Source organism: Sus scrofa, chromosome 8 (assembly GCF_000003025.6).
Source record: "Sus scrofa isolate TJ Tabasco breed Duroc chromosome 8, Sscrofa11.1, whole genome shotgun sequence".
Classification (NCBI taxonomy): Eukaryota; Metazoa; Chordata; class Mammalia; order Artiodactyla; family Suidae; genus Sus; species Sus scrofa.
Genome location: NC_010450.4, coordinates 77,246,184 through 77,270,704, shown reverse-complemented (window position 1 = coordinate 77,270,704; position 24,521 = coordinate 77,246,184). Strand labels below are relative to the sequence as shown.

At 46.6% G+C, this 24,521-nt stretch overlaps 1 protein-coding gene across 4 annotated transcripts in view; it reads right to left on the bottom strand.

Moving 5' to 3' along the window:
- Window positions 1-24,521, bottom strand: part of GATB (glutamyl-tRNA amidotransferase subunit B) — a 101,264-nt gene that overhangs the window by 53,016 nt on the left and 23,727 nt on the right. For 2 of the 4 annotated variants that reach the window (XM_021101521.1, XM_013989323.2), the window contains 3 exons: window positions 5,285-5,438; window positions 2,689-2,802; window positions 93-291 (listed from right to left, as the gene is read on the bottom strand). In XM_021101521.1, the coding sequence (XP_020957180.1) occupies window positions 93-291; window positions 2,689-2,802; window positions 5,285-5,438 (467 nt within the window). The remainder of the gene's footprint in view (window positions 1-92; window positions 292-2,688; window positions 2,803-5,284; window positions 5,439-24,521) is intronic. The other 2 variants (XM_021101520.1, XM_021101518.1) reach the window with 1 other exon arrangement.

Here is a 24,521-nt window from a genome sequence, read left to right as displayed (position 1 = left end):
AGGCGCCTGGACCTGTTTCCTCAATTGGTTTGGGAAAACTCTGGAGGGGAACAGAGGGGGCAGGAAGGAAGAGGGAAAATCTCCAAGCCTACCTGCCCTGTTCAAGTCAATGAGCGTCTGGGACCGCAGGTCATCGTGGAGGCTTTTGCCGCTGTCCTGCTCCAGCTGGATCTGCTTGACCCTCACTGTCCTGGGGACCACCTGCGCCGGCTTCTTCCCCACACAGATGCTGTACGCCAGGCTCCCGTTCACGGCGATCGGCAGCCTTTGCTGGGTGATCTGGTAGCCGGCCTGGACCCAAACAGGAGTCACAGAGTCACCAGTCCGTCCATAAAAGCTGGGATCCAGCTTACCCTTCCTTCTAATGTCACAAAACTACTATCAGCTTATGTAAAAATACAACACAACCAAAAAGAGAAAAAAAAAAAGAGTGGGGGGGAATAAGTTTGTGCCCTGCAGCTGTAACTTAGCCTGGCTTTTCTGGAACCCCTCTTCGGCACCCCCCTCCCGCCCCCTAACGAAGCAATGAGCAACATAACTCCCATCTTCCCTACGGAGTGCCCTGTGGGGGAGCAACAATAAGCTCTTTGTCTGAGGTCTCTAAGAAAAGAACGCATCATCCCCCTTAGCCCAGCACTAAGCCCTGCCTCTGATTCCTGGGCCCGACAGGCCCTGTTGCAGAGCTGGCTAAGCCTCCTGCCGTCTACTCTCATCCCAGGGACAGCACTGCTCATTTGGGGACTCTGGACTTGCTCCTGCTCTTTAAGCTCACCAATCCTGTGGGCTGCCCTCCCTGACCTGACCTCCCTTCCTCCTCCAGCTAGAAACACGGTGACACTCAGGCTCAGCTGATGGACAGCGAGGAGCTCTGATGGACGCTGCACAGTTGCCTGGCCTCCTTCTGCTCGGGGAGGAAGCGTTACTCACAACTGCACAGGTTAACATGTACCAAGGAGAGTGGAGGTCAGAACAGAGAACTGGGGCACGGCAAACAACAGTGACCCCGTTCTCAGTACCTCACACCATGTAATCCTCAGCACAACCCTAGGAGGGAGGTACAGGGCACGGCGGGGTTAGGGCCTTGCCCAAAGCCGCAAAACTAGCATCAATGGCAGGATGTGAACTCTCGGAGTTTGGAGTCTGTGTTCCTAGATACCCAGTGGGCATTGCTCAAACTTTAGCTGCATCAGAAACTTCTGGCAGTGTGGTCAAAACACAGACCTTTTTGGAGTTCCCACTGTGGCGCAGTGGAAATGAATCCGATTAGTATCCACGAGAACTGGAGTTCGATGTCTGGCCTTGCTCAGTGGGTTAAGGATCCAGCGTGGCCGTGGCTGTGGTGAAGGCCGGCAGCTGTAGCTCTGATTCAACCCCTAGCCGGGTAACTTCCATATGCCATGGGTGCCACAGACCTTTTGGCCCCATCTGAAGATTTCTGAATGTGCAAGTCTGGGTGGTGCCTGGGAATGTGTATTTCTAATGAGTTTCTAGGTGATGCTGATGCTAGTGGCCTGGGGAACACACTTTGAGAACCACTGCATGAGGCCAGCTTGCTCTCTGTGCTGACACAAGAAGTCTCAATTCATAAACACTGAATTCTGGGTAGGGTTTCCAAATAAAATACAGATGCTCGGTGACACTGGAATAATCTGAATATACTGTTTATTTAGATAATAACCAGTACGTTTTTAGTAAAAGTGTATCTCCTGTAATATTTGGCAACACCAACTCCAGATCATCTGAGTTACTTGGGCCAGAAAGACCAGAAAGCCAGAGATAGTAAAACACCTCATTTTAGTCACATATTGTTAGTTAACCTTGACCAAACTGGTTATCACTCTCAAAAGATAGGGAAAAAAAAAAATGAAGTTTAATTCTCTCCACTGTACCAAGTGGTAGAATTGGCTAAAAGGCTGGCAGCCAGAGGGGAAAAGCAGCAGCAAGTGGAGAACTCTGGTTCTAATCGTATTTTTTATTTAATTCTAAATAAAACAGACTTTTATTTTATTTAGAATTACATAAATTCTGCCCTCACCCACTGAAATCAGCTCACCCCCACCTTCAGTTCAAGGAGAATTACGTGAGGCCGTATCATGACCATTCTCCTAAAATTCAAGAAGGGCCATATTTACTCTCAGAGGCTCTGATCAAATGCAGCATTATTTTGGGAAACTCACTCGACATGAGAGGTCTGGTTCAGTTCAACATTATGAAAAACTGGCTCTAGTTCACACAATAGCTGCTGTTTGCCGGGCTTCTGGTTCGTGTTCCTGCTCACTGCTGTCCACTTACATGGTCCTTGGGGGTGACAGGAATGCTTTCAAAGGACATGGTCCTATTACTGGGAACTGCAACTTAAAGGAGGGACCGAGCCACAGAATGCATTGACCGGTGCAGCAGCCCCAGAGGTGGCTTCTGTCCTAACAGGCAATTAGCATCAAAGCTGGGCTGAGCCTGGCAACACGGGCTGCTTCCCCTCCTCACTTAATTACGAGCGAGAGGCCAGAAGCACGAGGCCCGGCCAGGAGCCAGAAGTCAGGACCAGCAGACGTGGGGGTAGGGGGCGCTGGCTTCATCATTGGGCAGAGCCCCGCCGGGATGGATGGAGCTCCCACTGAAGATATGAGGCCCCCCTCCCGACTCAAAGCCCCAGTTCTGAGGACACCTGCAGCCGCAGGGCTTGCTCACCGGGAGATCTGCGTAGAAGTAATGCTTCCTGTCGAACAAGGACTTCCTATTTATACGGCAGCCCAGGGCCAGGCCAGTCATCACGGCCGCTTCCACACATCGTCTGTTGAGGACCTGTGGGGACAGGATGTGTGGTCTGAACAAACACTGCTCTGCAAGTACACGCCATGCCCTCGGAGCTCTGGTGGCCTGTGTGAGCAGCTCCAGCTCACAAGCAGGCTCAGTGCGGCTGGAATCAGGGAAGGTTCACGTGAAAAAGAAGATGCGGTGGTGGGTCCCTCTGGGCACTTAATGACTGTCACATCGGGGGGTCCCTCCCCCTGACACCTGACTTCAGATTAATAGGGAAGGTCCGGGAAAAGCCCAGTAGAGTGGTGACTACACGGAATGAGTGTGATCTCACTCCCTCTGTGAGCAGAAACGAGGAGCCGGTCAGGACACACGAGAGCACTGCTTCCCGAGAGGAGGATTCGAGAAGCAGCTCTCCAAACAACCCCGTGAGGCCAGGAAACACTTCGAGGGAGAAAGAATGAACTTCTGGAAACGACAGGGCCGCAGCCAACTCCTCCAGGGCTGGGAAACGCTGCAGGCATGCCTCCTGCTTTCAGTCCAGGCCTGGCCGGCTCCCTAAAAGTGGGAGCTGGGCATGCCCCCCTCCCCCGCTGCTGGTCCCTCTGGGCTCCTAGGGCTCAGAGTTCCCCCTGGAGCCCACCCTCAGAACAGGCAAACAAAGCCAGCTGGAGAGCCCACATGTACACATGTGTAGGACAAACAGAGTCCCTGGGATGTAGGACTGGCCCCTCCAGACACCTGGACCCAGGCGTGACTTGTTGAACAAACATGCAAACTTTCAAAAACACATCTGTAAAGAAAATGTTAGAGGCTTTTCTACTCACTGCAACATACACCCCCCCAGAGAACATGACAACAGCCAATCTCCCTCCTAAATAATATCACATGCTTGGTTTTGGAAGCCGGGTTACAAAACAGAGCATCACACGCTTGATTTTGGAAGCCGGGTTACAATACAGAGCCATCACACAGAGTCTAGTTGGAGCTCTTCATTCCGGGCCAAATGACATTGTCAGAGCTGCAGTAATAATGGTTTTCATGAAATGATGTGGGGGGAGGAGTGGGGGGGAGCAGGATGCTCTAATTATTGATGTTTCCACTTGCTAATGTTTCACACTTTACTGAGCAGTCGTTGCTGCAATACGAATAGAGCTGGTGGAGAACCCTGCCAAATCCAAGCCTGATGATCCCATCCAGGCCAGGGTGCACGAGAGCCTGAAGCTGGTGTCCCGGCCCAAACCCCACTCTTCCCAGGCTGGGCCGTGGCAGGGGTGCGCCTGGAAACTGCCAGTCTGGTTCTTGCTCTATCATTCCCACTGTTTCCCGACCGACTGCCGCTTCCTCGCTCATCTCCATTCAGTCTGCCCCTTTGAGGCCGACCTGGTCCCTCCTCCTGGGCATGAAGAGAACCCTGGACTGTCGTGCTCCCCAGTTTCTGAGGCTGCATGGCTAATAAACATGCCAGGGAGTGGGAGTTGTGGGTGATCACAGACTCTCACCACCGTTTGCACATGAGAACACGGGCACTTGATAAACCGTCGCCTTCTGAAGACTAAGAAGGCAGGGAAGCACACGCACATTACAGCAATACTGAATCTACTTTAATCTTTCTCTGATGATTTAGAAGGCTTGGAGTACTTCAGGGTCAGAATTATAAGCATCGATCATCACCACGCTGCAGTTGCACAGAGGCACTGGTAAACAGAGTGCCAGTTAAAAGAATGCCAGGCACAAAGAATTTATTACGATCCCAGTCAAGCTGCTTATGACAGATGGGGTCCAGGTCAGCATGTTCTGAGGAGAGGGTGCAGAATTGGAAAATTCAACTTGGGCTGTCTTTCTTCTAGTCCATGTCTTAAATGTCTAACAAAGTTCTAGGCTTTTGGAATGCAGAAGGACCTAGGACTCTGTTGCTGGCCTCGATGTGTGTGCCGCAGGGCCATGAGCCTGCCAGCATGCCCGACCTCCTTTTCAAGTTCATCTTCCACAGGAAGAAGATCCTGCTAAAAAATGCACACCTGACAGCACTGTTGCCTAAAATCATTCAGTGGCCCCCATGTCCACATGATAGAGGCCAAGCTTGCACACGACCCAGTTCCTGCCTCCATCTTTAATCCCATCTCCATCCCATCCTCTTCCCCCACCCCACGGTCCAGTTCTGTACAAGCCATGTTGGCTACGGACTTTCCTATTCTTACTCACAATCTACCATGATGTTACCTAATCTGTGCAGCTTTCCTTACTCTTCTTCTTAGGCATCTCTCTGAGCGTCTCCACACTTCCTTTGCACTTGTAATCACAAAAAAAATCACAGTGGAATAGAGGTATTTACATGTTTCCACTAGACTAAGGTGCATGAGAATGGAAGCTGTCTCTTCATTCTGGACCCCTGGAGCCTAGTATAGAACTGAGAAGCAGTGGTGCTCGATTAATGTGTGTGGCCCTCGAACTAACAGGGAGGTGAGGGATAGCAAGGGAGGCTCTCAGAGAGGCAGCGATGGCAGAATCTCCTCTGAGGTGTTACCTGCCACCTGGCTGCTTCAGACGTACTCCTGGGTGTGCCCTGAATTGATGCCCAATCAGGTATGATACCATCCAGGAGGGCACTTGAAAACTTCAAAGCTGCTTGTCCTGAAGAAGCATGCTCCAGAATTTTCTTTGCAATTAGCATGAAGTGCCTGTAACGGAGTTTGGGGTTAAACACAACAGCTTCCGGAAAGCAATGGTCCTTGGAACTCACAAAGCACAACTCTCTCAACGGAGCCCGGACACCTCGCTCTGGCTTCAGGACCTGACTGCACACTGCTCGTGGCAGGAGGTATGCTGTGCACAATGCACATGTCTGCCATTTAACCCCGGGCGCTCCTAGAGCAGATGCTGCTGTGATCCTCCTCTTACAGATAATGAAGTCACTCCGCCAAGGTGACCCCTCCCCAAGCTCCCAGGATCTCAACTGTACTCTTACCTGAAACTCCAAAGAATGAAATGCATCAGTGTCAGCTCTCATGACTACTAATGCCGGGCCATGACTTTGGAGCAGCAGCTCAAACCAAACCCTTCTGCAGACTTTAAGGTGGATATTGTTTCTAGCATTTCTCCCCCCCCCTTTTTTTTTTTTACTTTTTAGGGCCACACCCATGGCATATGGAAGTTCCCAGGCTAGGGGTCAAATCAGAGTTGTAGCCACTGGCCTACACCACAGCCACAGCAACACTGGATCCAAGCCCCATCTGTGATCTACAACACAGCTCACAGCAACTCGGGATCCTTAACCCACTGAGTGAGGCCAGGGATTGGACCTGCATCCTCATGGATACTAGTCGGGTTCATCACTGCTCAGCCACAACAGGAACTCCCTGTTTCTAACATTTTCTTCTTGCCAGTTTCTACCTGCACAGGTTTGCTTTCAGCTGCTGAGCTCTGAGAGGGCAAGCATCATGCTCTTTTAACTTTGCAAAGCACTCAGTACATAGGCTCTGGCATGTGGAGGGTTGGATAATGAGGGGACTTTTCTCAATTAACAGGGGATGTTTCATCGCCAGATTCTGAAACCTTCAGACACAAGGACCAGCTGTGCGATGATTTGCCAAATAGATGAAGGGCTAATTCTTAATCAGAAGTTAAGAGAGGTATGAGAGGCAGAGGCAGGAGATGAGACAGTCAATAAATGTCACAAGCAGCAGAGAGACTGAGCAGATCACGGCCAGAAAAAGGATACCGTGTAGGGGAGTGGGGCGGGTAATGAATGGTTTTGACAAAGAATCGCTTGTTTGGCTTGCTTGTTAAATATGACTAGTGCTGCAACCATAACTTGTCTGGAAGCTGAAATCAACCAGAGCAAAGCGGAATGAACAGCCCAGAAACATCATGACTCCAATATAAGAAGCAGTCTTCTAGTTTTAAGACTGACTTAGCCCAACCAAACACTTCCTGATCTCTGCATACAACCAACATTTTAAGCAACAAGTCCAAACATATCTCAAAAAAAAAAAAACAACAAAACAAAAAATCAGGTAATACACATTCTACATCCTTAGCATGTCTTGATTTTTTTTTTTTTAACACCTCCTCTTCAATCCTTTGATTCAGGCCTCCATTCAAACATCCCTGCCTCCAACCAAGAATTCTACACTAACCACCTGGCCAGAGTTCTCCATGTCCACGCTCAGCCCTCCCATCTCTCTTCCACACCCATTCCATGAGGACTCTCTAAAGGATAAATCCATTCGTGTAATTCCCCTGTTGAAAATCTGCCTCCCTCCACTCCAAGTGCTGCTCTTGGGGATTCAGGCCCTGACTGAATTTCTGGCTCCCTCTCCCTCCACTACCCCGAACCCAGCAGACTCTCGGGCAGCCAAGCACCTGACAAGCTTTTGTACCAACTGCTGCCTCTGCTGGTAACGCCCTTCCTCCTCAGCGCCCTGAGCAGGATCTCTGCATCTGGCAAGCCTCCGGGGAGGGGTGAGGCAGCACTTCACCAGCACAGGTGTTCCTCTTTCTGGCTCCTGGGCACTCTGAAAAGGCAGGTCTCCCCAGCCAGACCGAGGGCCCTGAGGGCAGTTAAGTCATTTTATCCTCTTTGCCCCATTACCTAAATGCAATACCAAGCTGATTAAACATTAACTGAGGTAATGAATAATTGAGCACTCCCTTTTATCAACACCCCAAACTCCATAAGCAATGAAATAAAAGCAAAACTCTTCTATAAAACATGTGTCCGGAAGAAGCAGCCACTCTGAGTATGTAAAACAGAACAGATTTAATGCAGACTTTATTACACAGATGACAGAAGAGCTGGGACATCAAAGTCAAAGAGGCAACTTCTGATCCACAATAGCAGGAACGCACTCCTACCCTCGGGCCAGAAGGATGGGTGGGGGAGAAAGAGCACCAGTGTCGCTGGAAACCCAGTGGGCCCATCCCCCAGGAGCAGGAACCCCAGACAAGACCTCTCCACTACCAGAGATTCTGCCGGAGGAAGAGGGAGGGAGAAATACCCTGTGGCTTCTCTCCTCCCAGCTTTATCTTTCATAAGAAACTCCCCCGGCCTAACCAGCCAGAAGCCAGCTGATGGGGGAGGGGGAGAGGGACACCAGGAAAGGCAGCCTGTGGGAGGCCCCTCCCACACCCAGTGAAAGCTGAGGGGAGGATGATAAGGCAAGGATCTGAGGAATGCAGGCCAGGGCCACACAGCAAATCACATCCATTTTTATTTTTATTTTTATTTTTATCTGCCTTTTAGGGCTGCACCCGCAGCACACAGATGTTCCCAGGCTAGGGGGTCGAAACTGAGCTGCAGCTACTGGCCTACGCCAGAGCCACAGCAATGCGGGAACAGAGCCGTGTCTGTGACCTACACCACAGCCTACGGAAATGCCAGATCCTTAACCCACCAAGCGAGGCCAGGGATCAAACCCGCAACTTCATGGTTCCTAGTTGGATTCATTTCCACTGCGCCACAAGGGGAACTCTAAATCACATCCATTTTTATATTCACTTCTGGGCCTTTTTCCTTTGATAAGTATCTAACTGATGAAATGACACCACTCTCAACATAAAAATGAAAATGTTGTGCACTCCCTGTACGCATACTGGGAGCCAAGAATGAACAAATGCTACTAATTCCTAAGCTCACCTTGGGTTGGACAAAACTCCAAGGGCTATGTTAACCATTAGGACAGGATTTGCTAAGTTGAGTGAATGGAATGAGGAAGACTACGTAACTTCCTAAGTTGACAAAATATTCCCTAGGATTTTGGCACATTTATGTGAGATTCTACTAATTACAAATCAATCTATTCTCCAAAGTCAGTCTTGGGGACTTCTGCCAGGAAACATTTTGAGATATACTTCGAAGGAGTAACAATGAATGTCTTTCTTCTTTCTCTTTTGGTTGTACCTGTGGCATACGGCAGAGTTCCGGGCCAGGGATGCAACCCGAGTTGTAGTTGCGACCTACGCCACAGCTGCAACAATGCTGGATCCCTAACCCATTATGCCACAGGGGGAACTCCTGCATGTCTTTCAAACTAGTCTGTAATTTACACCACTTCTTTCCCTTCCCTACTCTGCCCTCGACTGGCGAGCCCACGATGGTATGCTGTTCAAAGTAAGTTCAATGCGTGTCAGTACCTCCTTAAAAAACTGAGGCAACATGGCAAGACTAGTCTACTCACTGAAAATCCAGTTAGTGATTCCTCTGGAACATTCAAACAGAGACTATGAGGTGATGTTTTACAAAAAGCCCCAGCAGCAATTATTCTATGAAATTAATGCTCGATGTGACAAACCTGATGATTAAGATATAGCATGGTAAATGCTTTAATTTATGGAGAGAAAGTAATTAAGATTTATTAAGTAAAAATAAGGCAGTAAAACAGACCTTTATTTTACTGCTAACCATAAATTTGTTTCAAAGCATGAACTCCCTCTGATTCATATGCAAAGCAAAAGTTACCATGCAGATAAATTTTCGTTATGGTAGAGAAAGTTGTTCCCCCATCTCCTCACCCCCACATCCCTTTCACCATTTAGCTCTTTTATCATCACCCAAAGCAAATACAAACACTTTGAGCCTTGATGATTAAGCTTGCTAAAACTACTGTTAAGAAAAAATTTTTTCAAGTAGAATTTTAGCATCAAAAGTTACCGGCTTTATGCAGATATTAAGTATGCATATAGATATATACCCACATCAATAAATACATTCAATATGTATGTTCTCTAAACATGGGCTTTGCTGGGGAAAAGGAGAAAGTGAATGCTATGATTTCACTTTTGTTTAAATACCTCTTTTACAAAAGGGAAAAAAAGAGCCATTTCACAGGCAACAGTTCTTGTTCAGAGAAGGGGTGTGGTTTGGCAGTTTTAGCTCCAATATGCTCCTCTATTCGCAGCCCTCCTGCACCAGTTCGACTCCCCATGACTGGGCACGTCAAGGGCAAAGATATTCCCTTGGTCTCAAGTGCCAGAGGCACTTGGGGTTCCTGACAAGGTCAGGCGGTCCAGGGCTGGTGCCATAGTCACCACCAGGAAGGGCTGGAGAGGGCAGTCTAGACCGGCTGGGCCCTTGACACCAGAGCACTCTCTCTTGCTTCTCCGTGGAGCTCTGGAATACTAAGGCCTGACGTTCACCTCTGGGCCTCTAGGCAAAGAAAGGAAAGCTCTAGGTCTGCCTCTGGCCTAGGTAAAAAGAGTTCTCACACAACAGAGCCTGGTTTGCTTGGCCCTCATTCTGGGGATGGAGGCCGATCCAACTACTACAGGGCTCATCTGAGGAGCCTCACATGTGGCTGTGAGCCATCAGAGAGGAAGGTCTGAGAGTGGTCAGCAGTGGGTGAAAAAACAAGACTGGGTGTGCAGGTTAACTGCTCTCTGTCCCTCGTCCCCGACAACACTCCCAACAATCACTGATCTGCCTCTTACTCAACAGCAATGAACCTGATCCCAAGAAGACATTCAGAAGTTGAGAAACTGGGGCAAAACAAAGTCAGAAAGACCTGAGCCTCCATCTTATCTCCACTCATGAGCTGTGTGACCGTCACAATCACTCTCTCAGCCTCGGTTTCCTTATCTGTTACGGGAAAGCTATTTTGCAAGACTATTCTGTGAATTAAACGAAATGACTGGACATACAGTAGACATTTTAGTAAATACTAGCTTCATAATGGAAATGTTATTAAATGCAAAATGCCCAAATCAATCGACTCTTTCATGTGTAAGCTTTTCCACGAGGCAAGGGCATCCAATGAGAAGAGGTCTAAACAGTTCCAGATCCCTCAGTCTGGATTACAACCTACAGTCAGGCAGGACAGATGCTGAATAACTTACTATGTCAACAGAGTATTTCCTCCTTAAATGATAACCAACATCTTTTGTGATAATTAGTGTGCTTTCTGCAGCAGAATAGAGACTGTACTTGTTTTTTATTTTTTCTTTTTAGGGCCACACTTCCAGCATATGGAAGTTCCCAGGCTGTGGGTCGAATCGGAGCTGCAGCTGCTGGCCTACACCACAGTCATAGCGACGCTAGATCTGAGCCACGTCTGCGATCTAGCAGTGCCAAATCCTTAACCCACTGATCGAGGCCAGGGATCAAACTCACAACCTCATGGATACTAGTCGGATTCATTTCTGCTGCACCACAACACAAACTCCAAGACTGTACTTCTTAATGTCTCAGGAAGCTTCTATTATTTCCTTTTCTCTGTTTCACTGTGAACAAAATTTTTCTGGATAAATTGGATGCTTGCCTGTGGCTGGAAAAAGCTCCCATTCTTAAGTGAAAATAACTACCTTCTGACAAGTTGAACAGTTTAAACCAGTTAACAACTGAGTCAATTTTTACCGCCATCTCATTGCTGCCCACCACACACACATCTGCAGCTTGCTGTCTTCTAAGACAGTGGCTATGTTTGAAATTCAAGGAGAGTCTGTGGAGAAGAGATGCATGAAGGTATGAAGTAAACGTGGGAATCAAGATAATAAAAACCACTGCTGGAGTTCCCTTAGTGGCTCAGCAGTTAGCAAACCTGACTAGGATCCATGAGGATGCAAGTTCGATTCCTGGCCTGTGAATACCAAAAGCAATTCCTAGAGACACATGCTGTTCCATCAAAAGTGCACCAGCTCTGTTCTTCAGTCCTAGGAATGCCCTGAGGAGTGAGCCTTTGGAAGAGTCTATTAGGATGGAGATTTTTAGGAGAAAAAAAATACCCTGGATTTTATGCATCCAATATGTACACAGCATCTTGTTAGAGGCTTCATGGCAAGCCATGAAATCGTGGAGGCTAAAAAGAAAAAGAAAAAAGCCAAATCAAAGGACAAAAACACCTACTTCCTTAGCTATATTCACTTCAAGAGAATAAAAAGACTTGACTTTAAAAAGACTGTTGGAGTTCCCGCCGTGGCTCAGTGGTTAATGGATCTGACTAGGAACCATGAGGTTTCAGGTTCGATCCCTGGCCTTGCTCAGTGGGTTAAGGATCTGGCACTGCCGGGAGCTGTGGTGTAGGTCGCAGAGGCAGCTTGGATCCCGAGTTGCTGTGGCTGTGGTGTAGCCCGGCAGCTACAGCTGATTAGACCCCTAGCCTGGGAAGCTCCATATGCCACAGGTGTGGCCTTAGAAAAGACAAAAAGACAAAAATAAATAAATAAATAAATAAAATGAAATAAAAAGATTGTCAATGTCATAAAAGGAAAAAAGGGAAAGAGGGAAGAAGAGAAGAAAGAGAAAGGAAAAAGAAAACATGATACCAAAGAGTCTGACAACTAAATGATCTCTGACTGCATCCCAGGGTGGGGAGAAGAATATGAACACTGATGCCAGGACAACTGGAAGCCTGAGTAGGAACTGTGTCCTGGGGAACAATATTGTAACCATGTTAGCTTTCTTGAGGGTGATGATCGATCATACAGCGATCAATGAGAGAATGTTTTTGTTCCTAGGAGACAGGCGCTGAATATCTGGGGATGAAGGGCCATGCTATCTGCAACTTCCTCCCAAACGGCTCATCCACCGAGAAACAGTCTCGGTGCAGGATGGGGGGTTCAATGTACTATTCTTTCAACTTTTCTACAAGTTCGAATTTTTCCAAAAGAAAAAGGTTAGGAGAGGTAGAAAGGAGTAGATGATCCTCCTACCTAAGAGGACGGTGAGATGTTACAAGCCTCAAGTTGGGGAGAGAGCCTAGAGGAGGCTGGACGGTTTAAACTGATTCTAAGGTGTAAACCATACATGTGTATCAGAGGCTGCCATTCCCTGCTGCTGAGAATGAGCTGAGGAAAGGAAACATTCTATATACTCTGCCTAATCTTACCTACGCCATAGTTAAGTAATGGAACACATTAAGTTTCTTGTGTAGATAATGAAGTACCGTGCAACTCTCTCAGGACTACCATTTCATTTTACCTGCGAAAAACCTGTTAGCAGGGAATTCGGTAGCATCTGCATATAAGCTGCATATATAAATCCTGAATATACAGAATTAATATAATTACATACACACACACACACACACATAAAAAATATCAAGAGGAGTTCCCGTCGTGGCGCAGTGGTTAACAAATCCGACTAGGAACCATGAGGTTGCGGGTTCGGTCCCTGCCCTTGCTCAGTGGGTTAACGATCCCGCGTTGCCGTGAGCTGTGGTGTAGGTTGCAGACGCGGCTCGGATCCCGCGTTGCTGTGGCTCTGGCGTAGGCCGGTGGCTACAGCTCCGATTGGACCCCTAGCCTGGGAACCTCCATATGCCGCGGGAACGGCCCAAGAAATAGCAACAACAACAACAACAGACAAAAGACAAAAGACAAAAAAAAAAAAAAAATCAAGAATATGAAGGAAAAACATGTTCTTTTATCTGGTAGGAAAATAAGTTTCCCCAATTATATCTTTGCTAGTTGAAAATACTTTTTAGTTTCCCCCAAACTTACATGGGTATTTTCTGTTCATGCGACCATTCTGTTGCCTCACATACATGTAATACGTAACATCACGTAATATGTAAACATAGATGTCATTTCTCTACTTGTGCTTCTCTGACCGACATCTGTGATGGAGAACTTGCTATTAATTGTTATTCATGCTGTTGTGAGCTGTGCCATTTTAAGTGTTGACTCCTACTGGCCACTATAAAATGGAAGCACTCTCGTATTATTGTTTTCATGACGCAAAGTTAAGAATATGAGGAATGTCGAGTTCCCGTAGTGGCGCAGTGGTTAACAAATCCGACTAGGAACCATGAGGTTGCGGGTTCGGTCCCTGCCCTTGCTCAGTGGGTTAACGATCCGGCGTTGCCGTGAGCTGTGGTGTAGGTTGCAGACGCAGCTCGGATCCCGAGTTGCTGTGGCTCTGGCGTAGGCTGGTGGCTACAGCTCCAATTCGACCCCTAGCCTGGGAACCTCCATATGCCGCGGGAGCGGCCCAAGAGATAACAACAACAACAACAAAGACAAAAAAAAAAAAAAAAAAAAGAATGTGAGGAATGTAATAACACCAAGTAACTCTTCATAGCTGCTACTCGGGAGCTATGAAGTGCATTCACATACACTAACCTCTCTGCATAAAAGTAAAAACGCAAGAGAACACGAAACATGTAAATAAGAGCACTAGCTAGTGGTGATAAGTAAACAAAGGTTCTGGGTGACGACAGGCATCTTAAATGTTTACAAGCAGCTGTAAAGGCAAAATTCCCTGTTGGATTTTGTCGGAAATGACCACTTAGCAAATACCTCGGAAGGAGATGTAGCCGGGTGCTTTATGCTGAGGATGGGAACCAGGCAATTCTCACTTCTACTTTTAACTGGGCTCCTGACCTGCTTGTGTCCTTGGGCAAGTCGAAAAGGCCCTCAATTTCGTCTCTTATCAATTGGGGTTGGAGCCTCTGACCTTGCTCAATGGGGTGGCCAAGAAGTTGGAAATCTCGTATTACTGCTTGTGTGCATCTCCTAAGAAAGCTGCAGAGGTGGCAAAGACTCTAGATGGATTATGCTTCCTGCTTTTATACTTGTAAAAGGAGATGCATGCATCAAAATTTGGAAGAGAGCATTTTTGAGGCTCCTGGGAACATTAACGTTTCTGATTCCTACTTACTCTCCCTGCCCAGCTCCAGACCTTATGACAACAATGTAACCAGGGTGGAAAGCATGAAAGCTCAAGAGCACCGACCCTCTGCTGTGACTAACAGAATGCTCTTCAGAGGAGCCCAGCCGGATGACACTAACAATGCCAGTGTCACCAGGCCTCTGTTTGCCACATCTGAGATGCCAATGGCAAATGACTTCCTTCCTTGGCTGGGATTTTTTTAAAAAGCTAAAGAAAAACATTCCTCAAGATGCTGCACCTAATAGCCAACTCCTCCACCCACACTAAACATGAAGCCGAAAAGACAACTGAAAATGACCAAGAAAGAAAGGCCCATCCCAGTGGCCTCAGGTGACAAGTGTATACACCTGTCACGTGGAGAAAGAATTCCACAGAACCCACCCAGGAAGAGTGTCTCACTTCCAGATGCAATGCAGATGCAGTAAAACCAGCTCAGGATTTTTTTTGTTTGTTTGTTTTGTTTTTGTTTTTTTGGGGCTGCACCCACGGCAAACAGAGGTTCCTAGGCTAGGGATCAAATCTGAGCTGCAACTGCCAGTCTACACCACAGCCATGCCAGATCAAAGCTATGTCTGCAACCTACACCACAACTCACGGCAATGCTGGATCCTTAACCCACTGAGCAAGGCCAGGGATCAAACCCTCATCTTCACGGATACTAGTCAGATTCGTTGCTGCTGTGCCATGACGGGAACTCCCTGGCTCAGGATTTTGAGGGCAGAACTGGGCATCCTCATTCTCCTGTCCCCATGTGTCCATGGGGCTGGATTTTGCCCTCTATTCAATTATTCTTTTGTCCCCAAAAGACGAGTGATCTGACTCATGACTTTGGAAAAAGGAACGGAATACCTGTGGTTGGCTCCTTATAGCTGGGCATTTTTATTACAGGATTTAGTATAAATCAGCAGAACAAAGCCTGTCTCAGCTCTTTCTGATCAGCATGCCCACTGAGATGGTATATCCTGGTCCACTCTGGCCACATGATAAGCTTTCTGCAAGTCAAAGGCCTATGCTTTTGGGGAGCTGAGTTTGACTTAGGCAGAAGATACTAGAAGCCATCTGGATAATAACCAAGCTATTATTGGTTATTAAAAAAAAAAAAAAAGCTGGTAGGTTTGGAGTTCTCTGGTGGCTCAGGAGGTTAAAGACTCAGAGCATTCACTACTATGGCTCTGGTTATAGCCATGGCACGGATTCAAGCCCTGGTCCAGGAACTTCCACACACTGTAAGCATGGCCACAAAAAACAAAACAAAACAAAACAAAACAAAAACCCCCACACACACACAAAAAAAAACCCGAGAACAAACAAAAAGCTGGTGAGTTCACCTCATCTGTCCAAATTCTACTCTGACTTCTCAAATGGTTCTGACTCACGAGGGGAAGGGAGTGTTATTTTTACTGACTCTCTAAAACCGCACATCATCATCCTGGAAACTCTTTTCTAGTCCTCATTAAACCAACCCAGAACCCCTCCACCCCAGCATCACCAATGACTCCAAAGAGCAGGAGAAACTCCGAAGGGCAGCTGCAGTGGCCAGGCATGCACTTCCTGTGAGCAAAGAGCTTTTACAGGTCTGCTGCAATTTTTTAAGCCCTGGAACTGTCCATGGAAGAAAAATGAATGGTACCCAGCTGCATGATTTCAGGCTGCATTTTTATTATAGGCTTCTAATATAAATCACCAGAACAAAAACCCATATGAGCCACTTCAATGGCAGAGACAAAAGCTGTGTCACAGAACACTGTTAGGTAATTTTTTTAACTACTATATATTTATATCAACAAAAGACCTTTAAGCTTTCAACTCCTGGGCATCTTTGTTTGTATTTAATTTTCTACATGTTCCCACCTCATTTTCTACTACTACAGACTTTTGGGTGCAGTCGTGTACCAAATTCATTTTAAACAGCTAAGAATTCTAAGTACAGCCCTTTCTCCCCCTGCTTGATGTTTTTTTTGCTCCATCTCTCACCCAAGTGCATATTTTGAGGGGAAAATAACCCCATGTAAGGGGATGTGGAAATGGAAAAAAAAAAAAAGCCCCTTCTAAGCCTAATCCTGAGGTTTCTTACTCTGAAATGAATCTCTGGGGAGATAGGCATGCTGTCTGGTGCCAGAACAGGGACGAGTCTGAAGATCACCTGGAGAGAATGCCACACAAGGTGTCCAGGGTGCCCCAAGGGGAAGACAAACCCTCAGCTTCAGGCAGGTTCTCTCTGCCACAGCCGGCTCTTCCTCCCAACTCCACTGTCTTACTTTTTTTGTCTGGCTGCACCCATGGCATGTGGAAGTTCCCGGGCCAGGGATCGAACCTGGGCTGCTGCAGTGCCGACGCCAGATCCTTAACCTGCTGCACCACAAGAGAACTCCTACTCTCCAGCTTTCTGTTGTTCCTTGAGAGGAACAAGATGGCACTGCCACTTCCACACAGAGGTGAAGGGGACAATTTACTAAGGCTGAACTGCTTTTGGAAAGTGAAGACCTCTTTTTTTTTGTCTTTTGAGGGCCGCACCCGCAGCATATGGAGGTTCCCAGACTGGGAGTCCAACTGGAGCTGGAGCTGCCAGCCTAAGCCACAGCCACAGCAACACTAGATCCAAGCCACATCTGCAATCTACAACACAGCTCATGGCAACGCTAGATCCTTAACTCACTGAGCGAGGCCAAGGATCGAACCTGCATCCTCATGAATGCTAGTTGGGTTCACTAATGTGGAAAGTAACATAATGTCTTTTCTATCAAAGGAAATCTTGGTTACTCCATTTTGCTCCAGTTTCGCCTTCCTGCAACCCCCACCCCTCCCCTTTCCCGCTTCTCCCAGTAACAATTTGTTTCAAATTAGCCAACCGGGAAGAGTGTGCGCCCTGACCTGACCAATGGGAAGGGGACAGGTACATCACCTGCATTACGGATAAATAGGGAAGGGTCCTTTGTTCGGTGCGCATACTTTTTGGAGTGCCCACGCCCTTCTGCAGAAGTAAAGAACCTTGCCGAGATTTCTCCTTGTCCATGTGTCTCACTTTCTGACACTGACGACCCGAGCCAGAGTTATTGTGATTTCCAACACTAACCAGTGAGCCACAACAGGAACTCCAGAAAGTGATGGTGTTTAAAGGCAGTGGGTGAGTGTGCATCCTTGCACAACTCAGGAGAGTCTAGAAAGAGCACCATCACTTGATCTCTGTCTGTGACAAGAGGACAGATAAGAGGAGCTGGGAGGCGTACAGAACCCAGCCTCAACTGCCACCAGAGAGGAGGTATATCTTAGTGGCGGAGGAAGTGAAGCCAGAGAGAAATGTAAAGAGGCCTTTCCTGCCCTATTCTGGGTCCAAGTCACCCATCCTCACAGCCCTGGCTATGTGGTCAAACCCTCTGTTCCTTCCTGCCAAGTTTCAATCTTAGCAAAGACTCAGCCCAGACTTCAGTTAAAACTAAATGAAAAAGTCTGCTTAAGAATTGTCACAATCCACCCTCAGGCAAACCTAGGGTTCAAATTTACTAATTCTCTGGTCCAGGAAACTTTCTAAGAGATAGATGTGAAAAATGGCTTAGACCTGGGTGACCTGGCAAAAGCCAAAGTCAAAGCTCTTTGGAGAGACTTGTTCTCAACCCAGCCACAGGATTCTCATGAATAAAACCCTGTCGGAGATGACTTCATGACACAAAGTTACAAAATATACAAGATCATCTACCATTGGCCAGAATCAGCAGACACATAAAAAGCAGAGCAAGATAGCATAAGAATTTCAGGTAATAGGATTTCTGAACATAGAATATAAAATAAATAGATTTAAAATTACTACAGAAATAAAGAACTGGGAGCTCCAGATGTGGCGCAGGGGAAACAAATACAACTAAGAACTATGAGGTTGCGGGTTTGATCCCTGGCCTGGCTCAGTGGGTTAAGGATCCAGCACTGCAGTGAACTATGGTGTAGGTCGAAGATGGGGCTCAGATCCTGTGTTGCTGTTGCTGTGGCCGTGGTGCAGGCTAGCAGATGTACCTTCGATTCGACTCCTAGCCTGGGAACCTCCACATGCCAAGGGTGTGGCCCTAAAAAAAGAAAAAGAGAGAAAAAGAAATAAAGAACTGAATACAGGAGTTCCCGTCATGGCTCAGTGGTTAACGAATCCAACTAAAAACCATGAGGTTACAGGTTCGGTCCCTGGCCTTGCTCAGTGGGTTAAGGATCCAGTGTTGCCCTGAGCTGTGGTGTAGGTCACAGACTCGGCTCAGATCCTGTGTTGCTGTGGCATAGGCCAGCAGCTACAGCTCTGATTAGACCCCTAGCCTGGGAACCTCCATATGCCACTGGTGCAGCCCTAGAAAAGGCAAAAAGCCAAAAAGCCAAGAAAAAAAAAAAAAAAAGAACTGAATACATGAAAAAGGAACAAAGTATTTCAAAAAGACAGGAGAGAAATTAAAAGAGAAAAACAGAATTCTGTAAACGAAAGATACTCTCAGTGAAATAAAAAACTTAATGAATATATCAAAGAGAAGAGCATATATAGCAAAGAGAATTAGTGGACAGGAAGACACCATAGAGAAAATTTCCCAGGCTGAAGCATAGATAAAAGATCCTAAAAGAATTTTCTATTATGACCAGTATTTGCAAGGTGCAATGTACAGCTGGGAGCCAGAGTCAGGGCTGCTCTTTTAGTGGAAGGTCAGGAAAAACCCAGAGCCCAGGGCACTGAGCTGGTAGCTTATTAGGTTAGATCTCCTTTCGCCCTTTCCTCCTTCTGAAGCAGCACTCTTTTGGTCTTTTCTCTCTCCCCGTATTGAGATCTCTCAGCTAGTGGACATTGTAATGAACAGCACATACAATCAGCATCAAGACCGAACAGTCATGCCTCTGTGTGTATAAACAAGAGGACAGACGTCTATTAATGTATCACAGAGACATGTAAATGGTATTCACGTTTTGCAACATTGACACACCGGCAAAATAATAGCACCTACATAAATCAGACTGACAGCACGTATGGTAGAACAGAGACTGGAGGCTGAGCGTTAAATTGAGATCAGAAACATGAGCTCAAATCTGATTGGTACATGAAGTGACTGAGTGACAAGTGGACAAGTCACTACAACAGTTCTCTTGTCTAAGTTAAAAGGACAAAACTGAATGATTTCCAGGATCTCTTCCAGGAAGAAAAGCTAACTAGCCTCATACCATTCATGGGCTTTCTTCTTTTTCTTTTTGGAGCCACACCTGTGGCATTAGGAAGTTCCAGGCTTGGGGTTAAACAGGAGCTGCAGCTGCTAGCCTACACCACAGCCACAGCAACACCAGATCCAAGCCATACCTGCGACCTACAACCCAGCTCGTGGCAACGCCAGATCCTTAACCCACTGATCAAGGCCAGGGATTAAACCCGCATCCTCATGAAGACCAATCAGGTTCCTAACCTGCTAAGTCACAATGGGAGCTCCCAGACTTTTTTTTTTTTTTTGGTAGGACAGGTCTGAGTCTGGTCTTATTTACAGAAAACCGGAAGTAATAACTGAGAAGTGAAAAATGAGCAAGAAGGGGTTTCTAGGATCAAATATACTGATGGTAGTTTAACAAAGGAGGTGGGGGTAGATGACTGCAGTCACAAGGGAACAGACTATAATATGAAATCTAAAAAGAATGGCTCTCTTGCCTTTTCCTGTAGGATCAGGTAACTTAAGACATCTCAACAGACCTTGAAGGTACCTTTATACTACAACAATATGTTGCTGATATTCTTGAGTAATCAAGAAAAGTTTAGCTTATGTTTAGTTTATGTTCCATATACCCTATTCAAAAGCAGAAAAGTAGAGAAGGCATTTTAGAAAGATTCCCATAAAGAAGTTAAAAAATATCAAAAGGCTTTTAGATACCTGGAGAATGCTCTCATGTGGCCTCACGTATGTGCACTTAAGTGTCTGTGATTACACAGAGAAATGCTTATCACGGGTGTTATATGCATGTTCTGTGGAAGGTACCACAGATCTTTTGCGAGTGGCCCAAAAAAGACCCATGAACTGCTTTTTAGAACCTATTCATCAAACACAGGACTCCCCATACACAACACACATTAATGGATGGTCAGTCAGCTGTCTGAAAGCTGCACGTTTACGACAAGAAAGCACTACGATTCGTTAGATTTCGTCTGAGGAAAACTGCACATGAGACTAGCAGAGGTGGGGGTGGGGAGGAGGGCTGTGAAGAGGGAGGTTTTCGAGAACCCCCTAAACCTAAATGCTGGGAAGAGATCTGTGGCAGCAAAGGAATCAACGCCTCCTGAGAGGAGGGGAGGAGGGGTCAGGCTGCCTCCTGGATGTGGAGGCCCATCACGGCAGTGAGTCATCGAGTCCATGGGGACAGCAAGCAGATGACATCAGTGGGCAAGCATGGACCATCCAAAGAGATTATGGGCTGACTGGGAGCCTCTCTGCATCCGCGTGCATGAGCTCACAGACACCTCGTCTCCGAGGCTGGGGTCACAGAGCAGAATACTGCACCCCTGGAACAACGCCACTGGACAGAGGAACAGGGGGGAGGGGGGAACTGTGACAGTAGCTCAGGGAGTGGCAAGATGAGCGGCTAAAAACACCATGTAATTATGAGTTCCAAAGATTACATTAAAGCAAATCACTGAAATGGAAAAACATTTTAATAGGAAACTGTCACATTTTGTCTTCTTAGTCAAATAACTAAACGTCATTTAAAGTGTGATTGGACCAAGAGGTAAGTATAGATCTGATTATAAAGGTATGCATTCAAACACTTTTCCTGAATGCTGTTTTCTTGAATTTCTATTTCATTTCAAAGTTTTGAGTTGAAAACAACTTTCATAATTACATTGAGAATTAAGGGTCAGAAAAGCTTCAGCTTAACCCTCACTAGAACTAGTTATTTCTAAATCTATTAGACGCTTCAAAACAAAAGTCATAACTGATACCTGTTAATATTCAGAAAGCTAGAAGAGTGTAGATTGACCATCTTTAAGTAAGTCTGCCATAAGAAATTTTAAAAATAAATTCATCTAGAGTACTTTATAAAAGCATTCACATGGTCCTTGCTTAAAGGGGTAAGAGCCCTTTCAGAGCGATTTGCATACACATTCAAGAAGGAATCTCCAGTGAAAAGCATGGTAACTGCATTGTTTGTTAGTCCCCAGAAGGCAGGCATCATATCAGATTTATTCACATCAGATCTTCCTCCCTCTTCATCCCCCCCCTTTGTTTGCTAATCCCAGTAATACTCTTGCGAATAAAAGCAAGCTTTGTAAAATGGGGTGAACAATATCCCAGGCCCAGTTTTCGGGCCATCACTGCCAGGGCCAATCTCAAACACCCCTGCTATAGAAACCCTCAATGCTTTTACAGACAGGCCCATCCTGAAAAAAGGAGAGACTATTCTTGCATGCACATGGGGGAAACAGCTTCTGCAGCCCTGTCCTCAGGTCTGGATGTAAGAAAAGGTCATGGGGACTAACTAGGTGGGGTTTCATGTTAGGTACAGATTATTACTTCCAAACAAGCACCAAAAGAGCAGAGCTATTAGTTCCGTTCTTTTTTGAAATGAAATCAACCAGTTTCTCAGCCTGACCATGACCTTCAGGTACCCCTGGCACAGATGGACAAGCCACCCAACAGCTGCCACCCACTATGGCATCAGCAGAGCAACTGTGTTCCCTTCTTTTTCTCCTGCACAGGGATGGACACCAGAGTGAGTGTGTGTGTGTGTGTGTGTGAGAGAGAGAGAGAGAGAGAGCATGCAGGCTGCAAGGCCATCAATTTCCAAGAGACCTGATGCCTTGCTGAGGCGCCGTTTCTGGCAACATTAGCACACAAAGAGATGTAAATCTCATGACATTTTATCAAACAAATATATCTTCTTTCCTATTTTTCTTCCCATTTCACACCTCACATACAAAATATTATGACAGTTGGAATGACATTAATAGGAAATAACTGACTTGAAGTAAATAACCTAAGAATCTGTCTCTAAGTCTATTGACAAATAATTATTTAATTAAGAAAGACTCTGTACCAGAGGAAGAGGTCTTACGAGGTCAAAATAATGAGTGAGGCTGAAGGCCCACTAATGAAAACAAAGAATGCCGTCCTTCATTTGGCTGTAATCCTGCCTATAAGCCAAAAAATAGGCCAAGTGACCTTTTCAGTCTCAAGATTTATGATGGGATTCTACCTAATTCTGAAACTAAAGGTAAAATAAGAAGATAAAATGCCTGGAGTCCTAAGAAACATTCAGAAGGGTCACTAATCAGAAAGGGGGTGGGGACTGTCACCACTGGTGCAGATCCAGAGCTGGTGGTACAGACATGCTGGGAGGCACAGGCTGGAGACGGGAGTGACAAGAGGCATTGCGTCTGAACGCACAGTCACTACATGCACAGCCAACCTCCAAAACAAGAGAGGAAACCTCCCCGGGCCCATGACAGAAGTGGGAGTTTAAAGCCACGCCTTGTCCAGGGGTAACTGCAAGAGGCAGGACGGCAAAGGCGTTAAGAGTATGAACTTGGAGGCCAGGATGCTGGGTTCGAATCTGGCTTCTCCACTTACTTTCTAACAGGGATAATGATGGGAGCTGCCTCACAGTATTTAAGAGGTTAAAATAAGGTCACACACGTAAAGAGAAGTACTTGGTGTTAGTTGATTTTATTACTAACATTGGTAACCAAGCTGAAGACACACCAGATGTTGGTGATTTAAAGCACCTATGGCATAAAAGTCAAGGCTGGGATTCCATCGGGGCGGGGACCTGGGAGCCACAAAATCCTGGTCCAGCCAGAAAAATCTTAGGCCACCCACAGAGAAGGTGACATGGAGGGGCCCCCACCTCAAGCCATGGGTGAAAAGCCTTGAGCAATCAGAGCCAGTGGCCCTGTTCCTGGAGGTGACGTGGGGCTTGAAGGGTGGCACTATCTGTGCTTTTTGAGAGCTGGGAGCTGATAAATGAACTCAGAGATGATGGTTCAATAAAACCCACTGGGTCCCAAGAGAGCCACCGTGAATTCATTCCAAAGACATGACCTCAGTCCAGGGTCAAGTCCTCAAGTGGAGGAATCACACCGAGTACTGAGCGGAATAAATTAAAACAAACCTGAACCTGGACATACCCTGGCTACGGCTATCAGAGAGGACAAAGGGCTTTCCTAAAAGGCTGCCGACCTCTCATCAACTGTACCAGGGGCCTCAGGACAATGGAATCACATCTTCACAGTGGATAGAACCATCAGCCTGGGACTCCACACTGCGGCTAAGGAGCCAGGGAGAAACAGTGACTGGAGGCGCAGAAAAGCTGAGAGAGTGGCCCCACAGACCCAGAAGGCAGGGGCTGCCAACAGAGGCAGGAAAGAGCACCAGAAAGGAGGCTGAGATGCAAGACACAGTGTTGGCTAGAGAAGGAGAGAACAGACGCGAGCATCCTCAAGCTTCCAGCACCCAGCCCCCAAAGCTGCTATGAGCTGCCGGTGGAGGGACCCCCACCTTCCCTGAGGTTCCAGTGGGAGAGCCTCTTTCTCCCTGTGTTCCAGGGACACCACTCACTTTCTAGGGTATGTCGCTCCTCTAAACCTAACTTTGAATTGTTTAACAAAGTACTACCAGCATGTATTTTGAAATAATTTATAATGAAAAGCAATAGTTCCCACCAACTCCACCCCCACCCCGACACACACACCCAAATCCTAAACCACGTTCCCATCTTTGAGCTGCCATGTCTGGTATTTATCTTCCTATTTTTAAGTAATACACTGTGCCAGGGGAGCTTTGGAAAATCCATCACTTTCTGGCCAAGGCTCTTGGCCATCTGCCATGTTACAATCCTTCTTTAATCTGGGGAAAAGACAGAACTTTACAAACTGATCCAGAGTTCTTGTTTTTAGGACACAGAGCTACCAGATTTGGCCCCTGCCATTTGCAAGAGATAATTTATATGTTACAAGGTGAACTGCTTTGCAATTCTTTTCTATCTTATTCTGTCCCATGGACTTTACCTGTGCTTGCTACTTGATCATATTTCTATTCAAGAACAAAACAGGCTGCCCCTCAGCACAAGCCTTCCATGACCTGAATGACAATGAAGTGGAGAAAGCAGGGACTCAGGCCACATGCTTGAACTTGGGTGTGAATCATCAGAAATGCGGATGAGCCTGTTC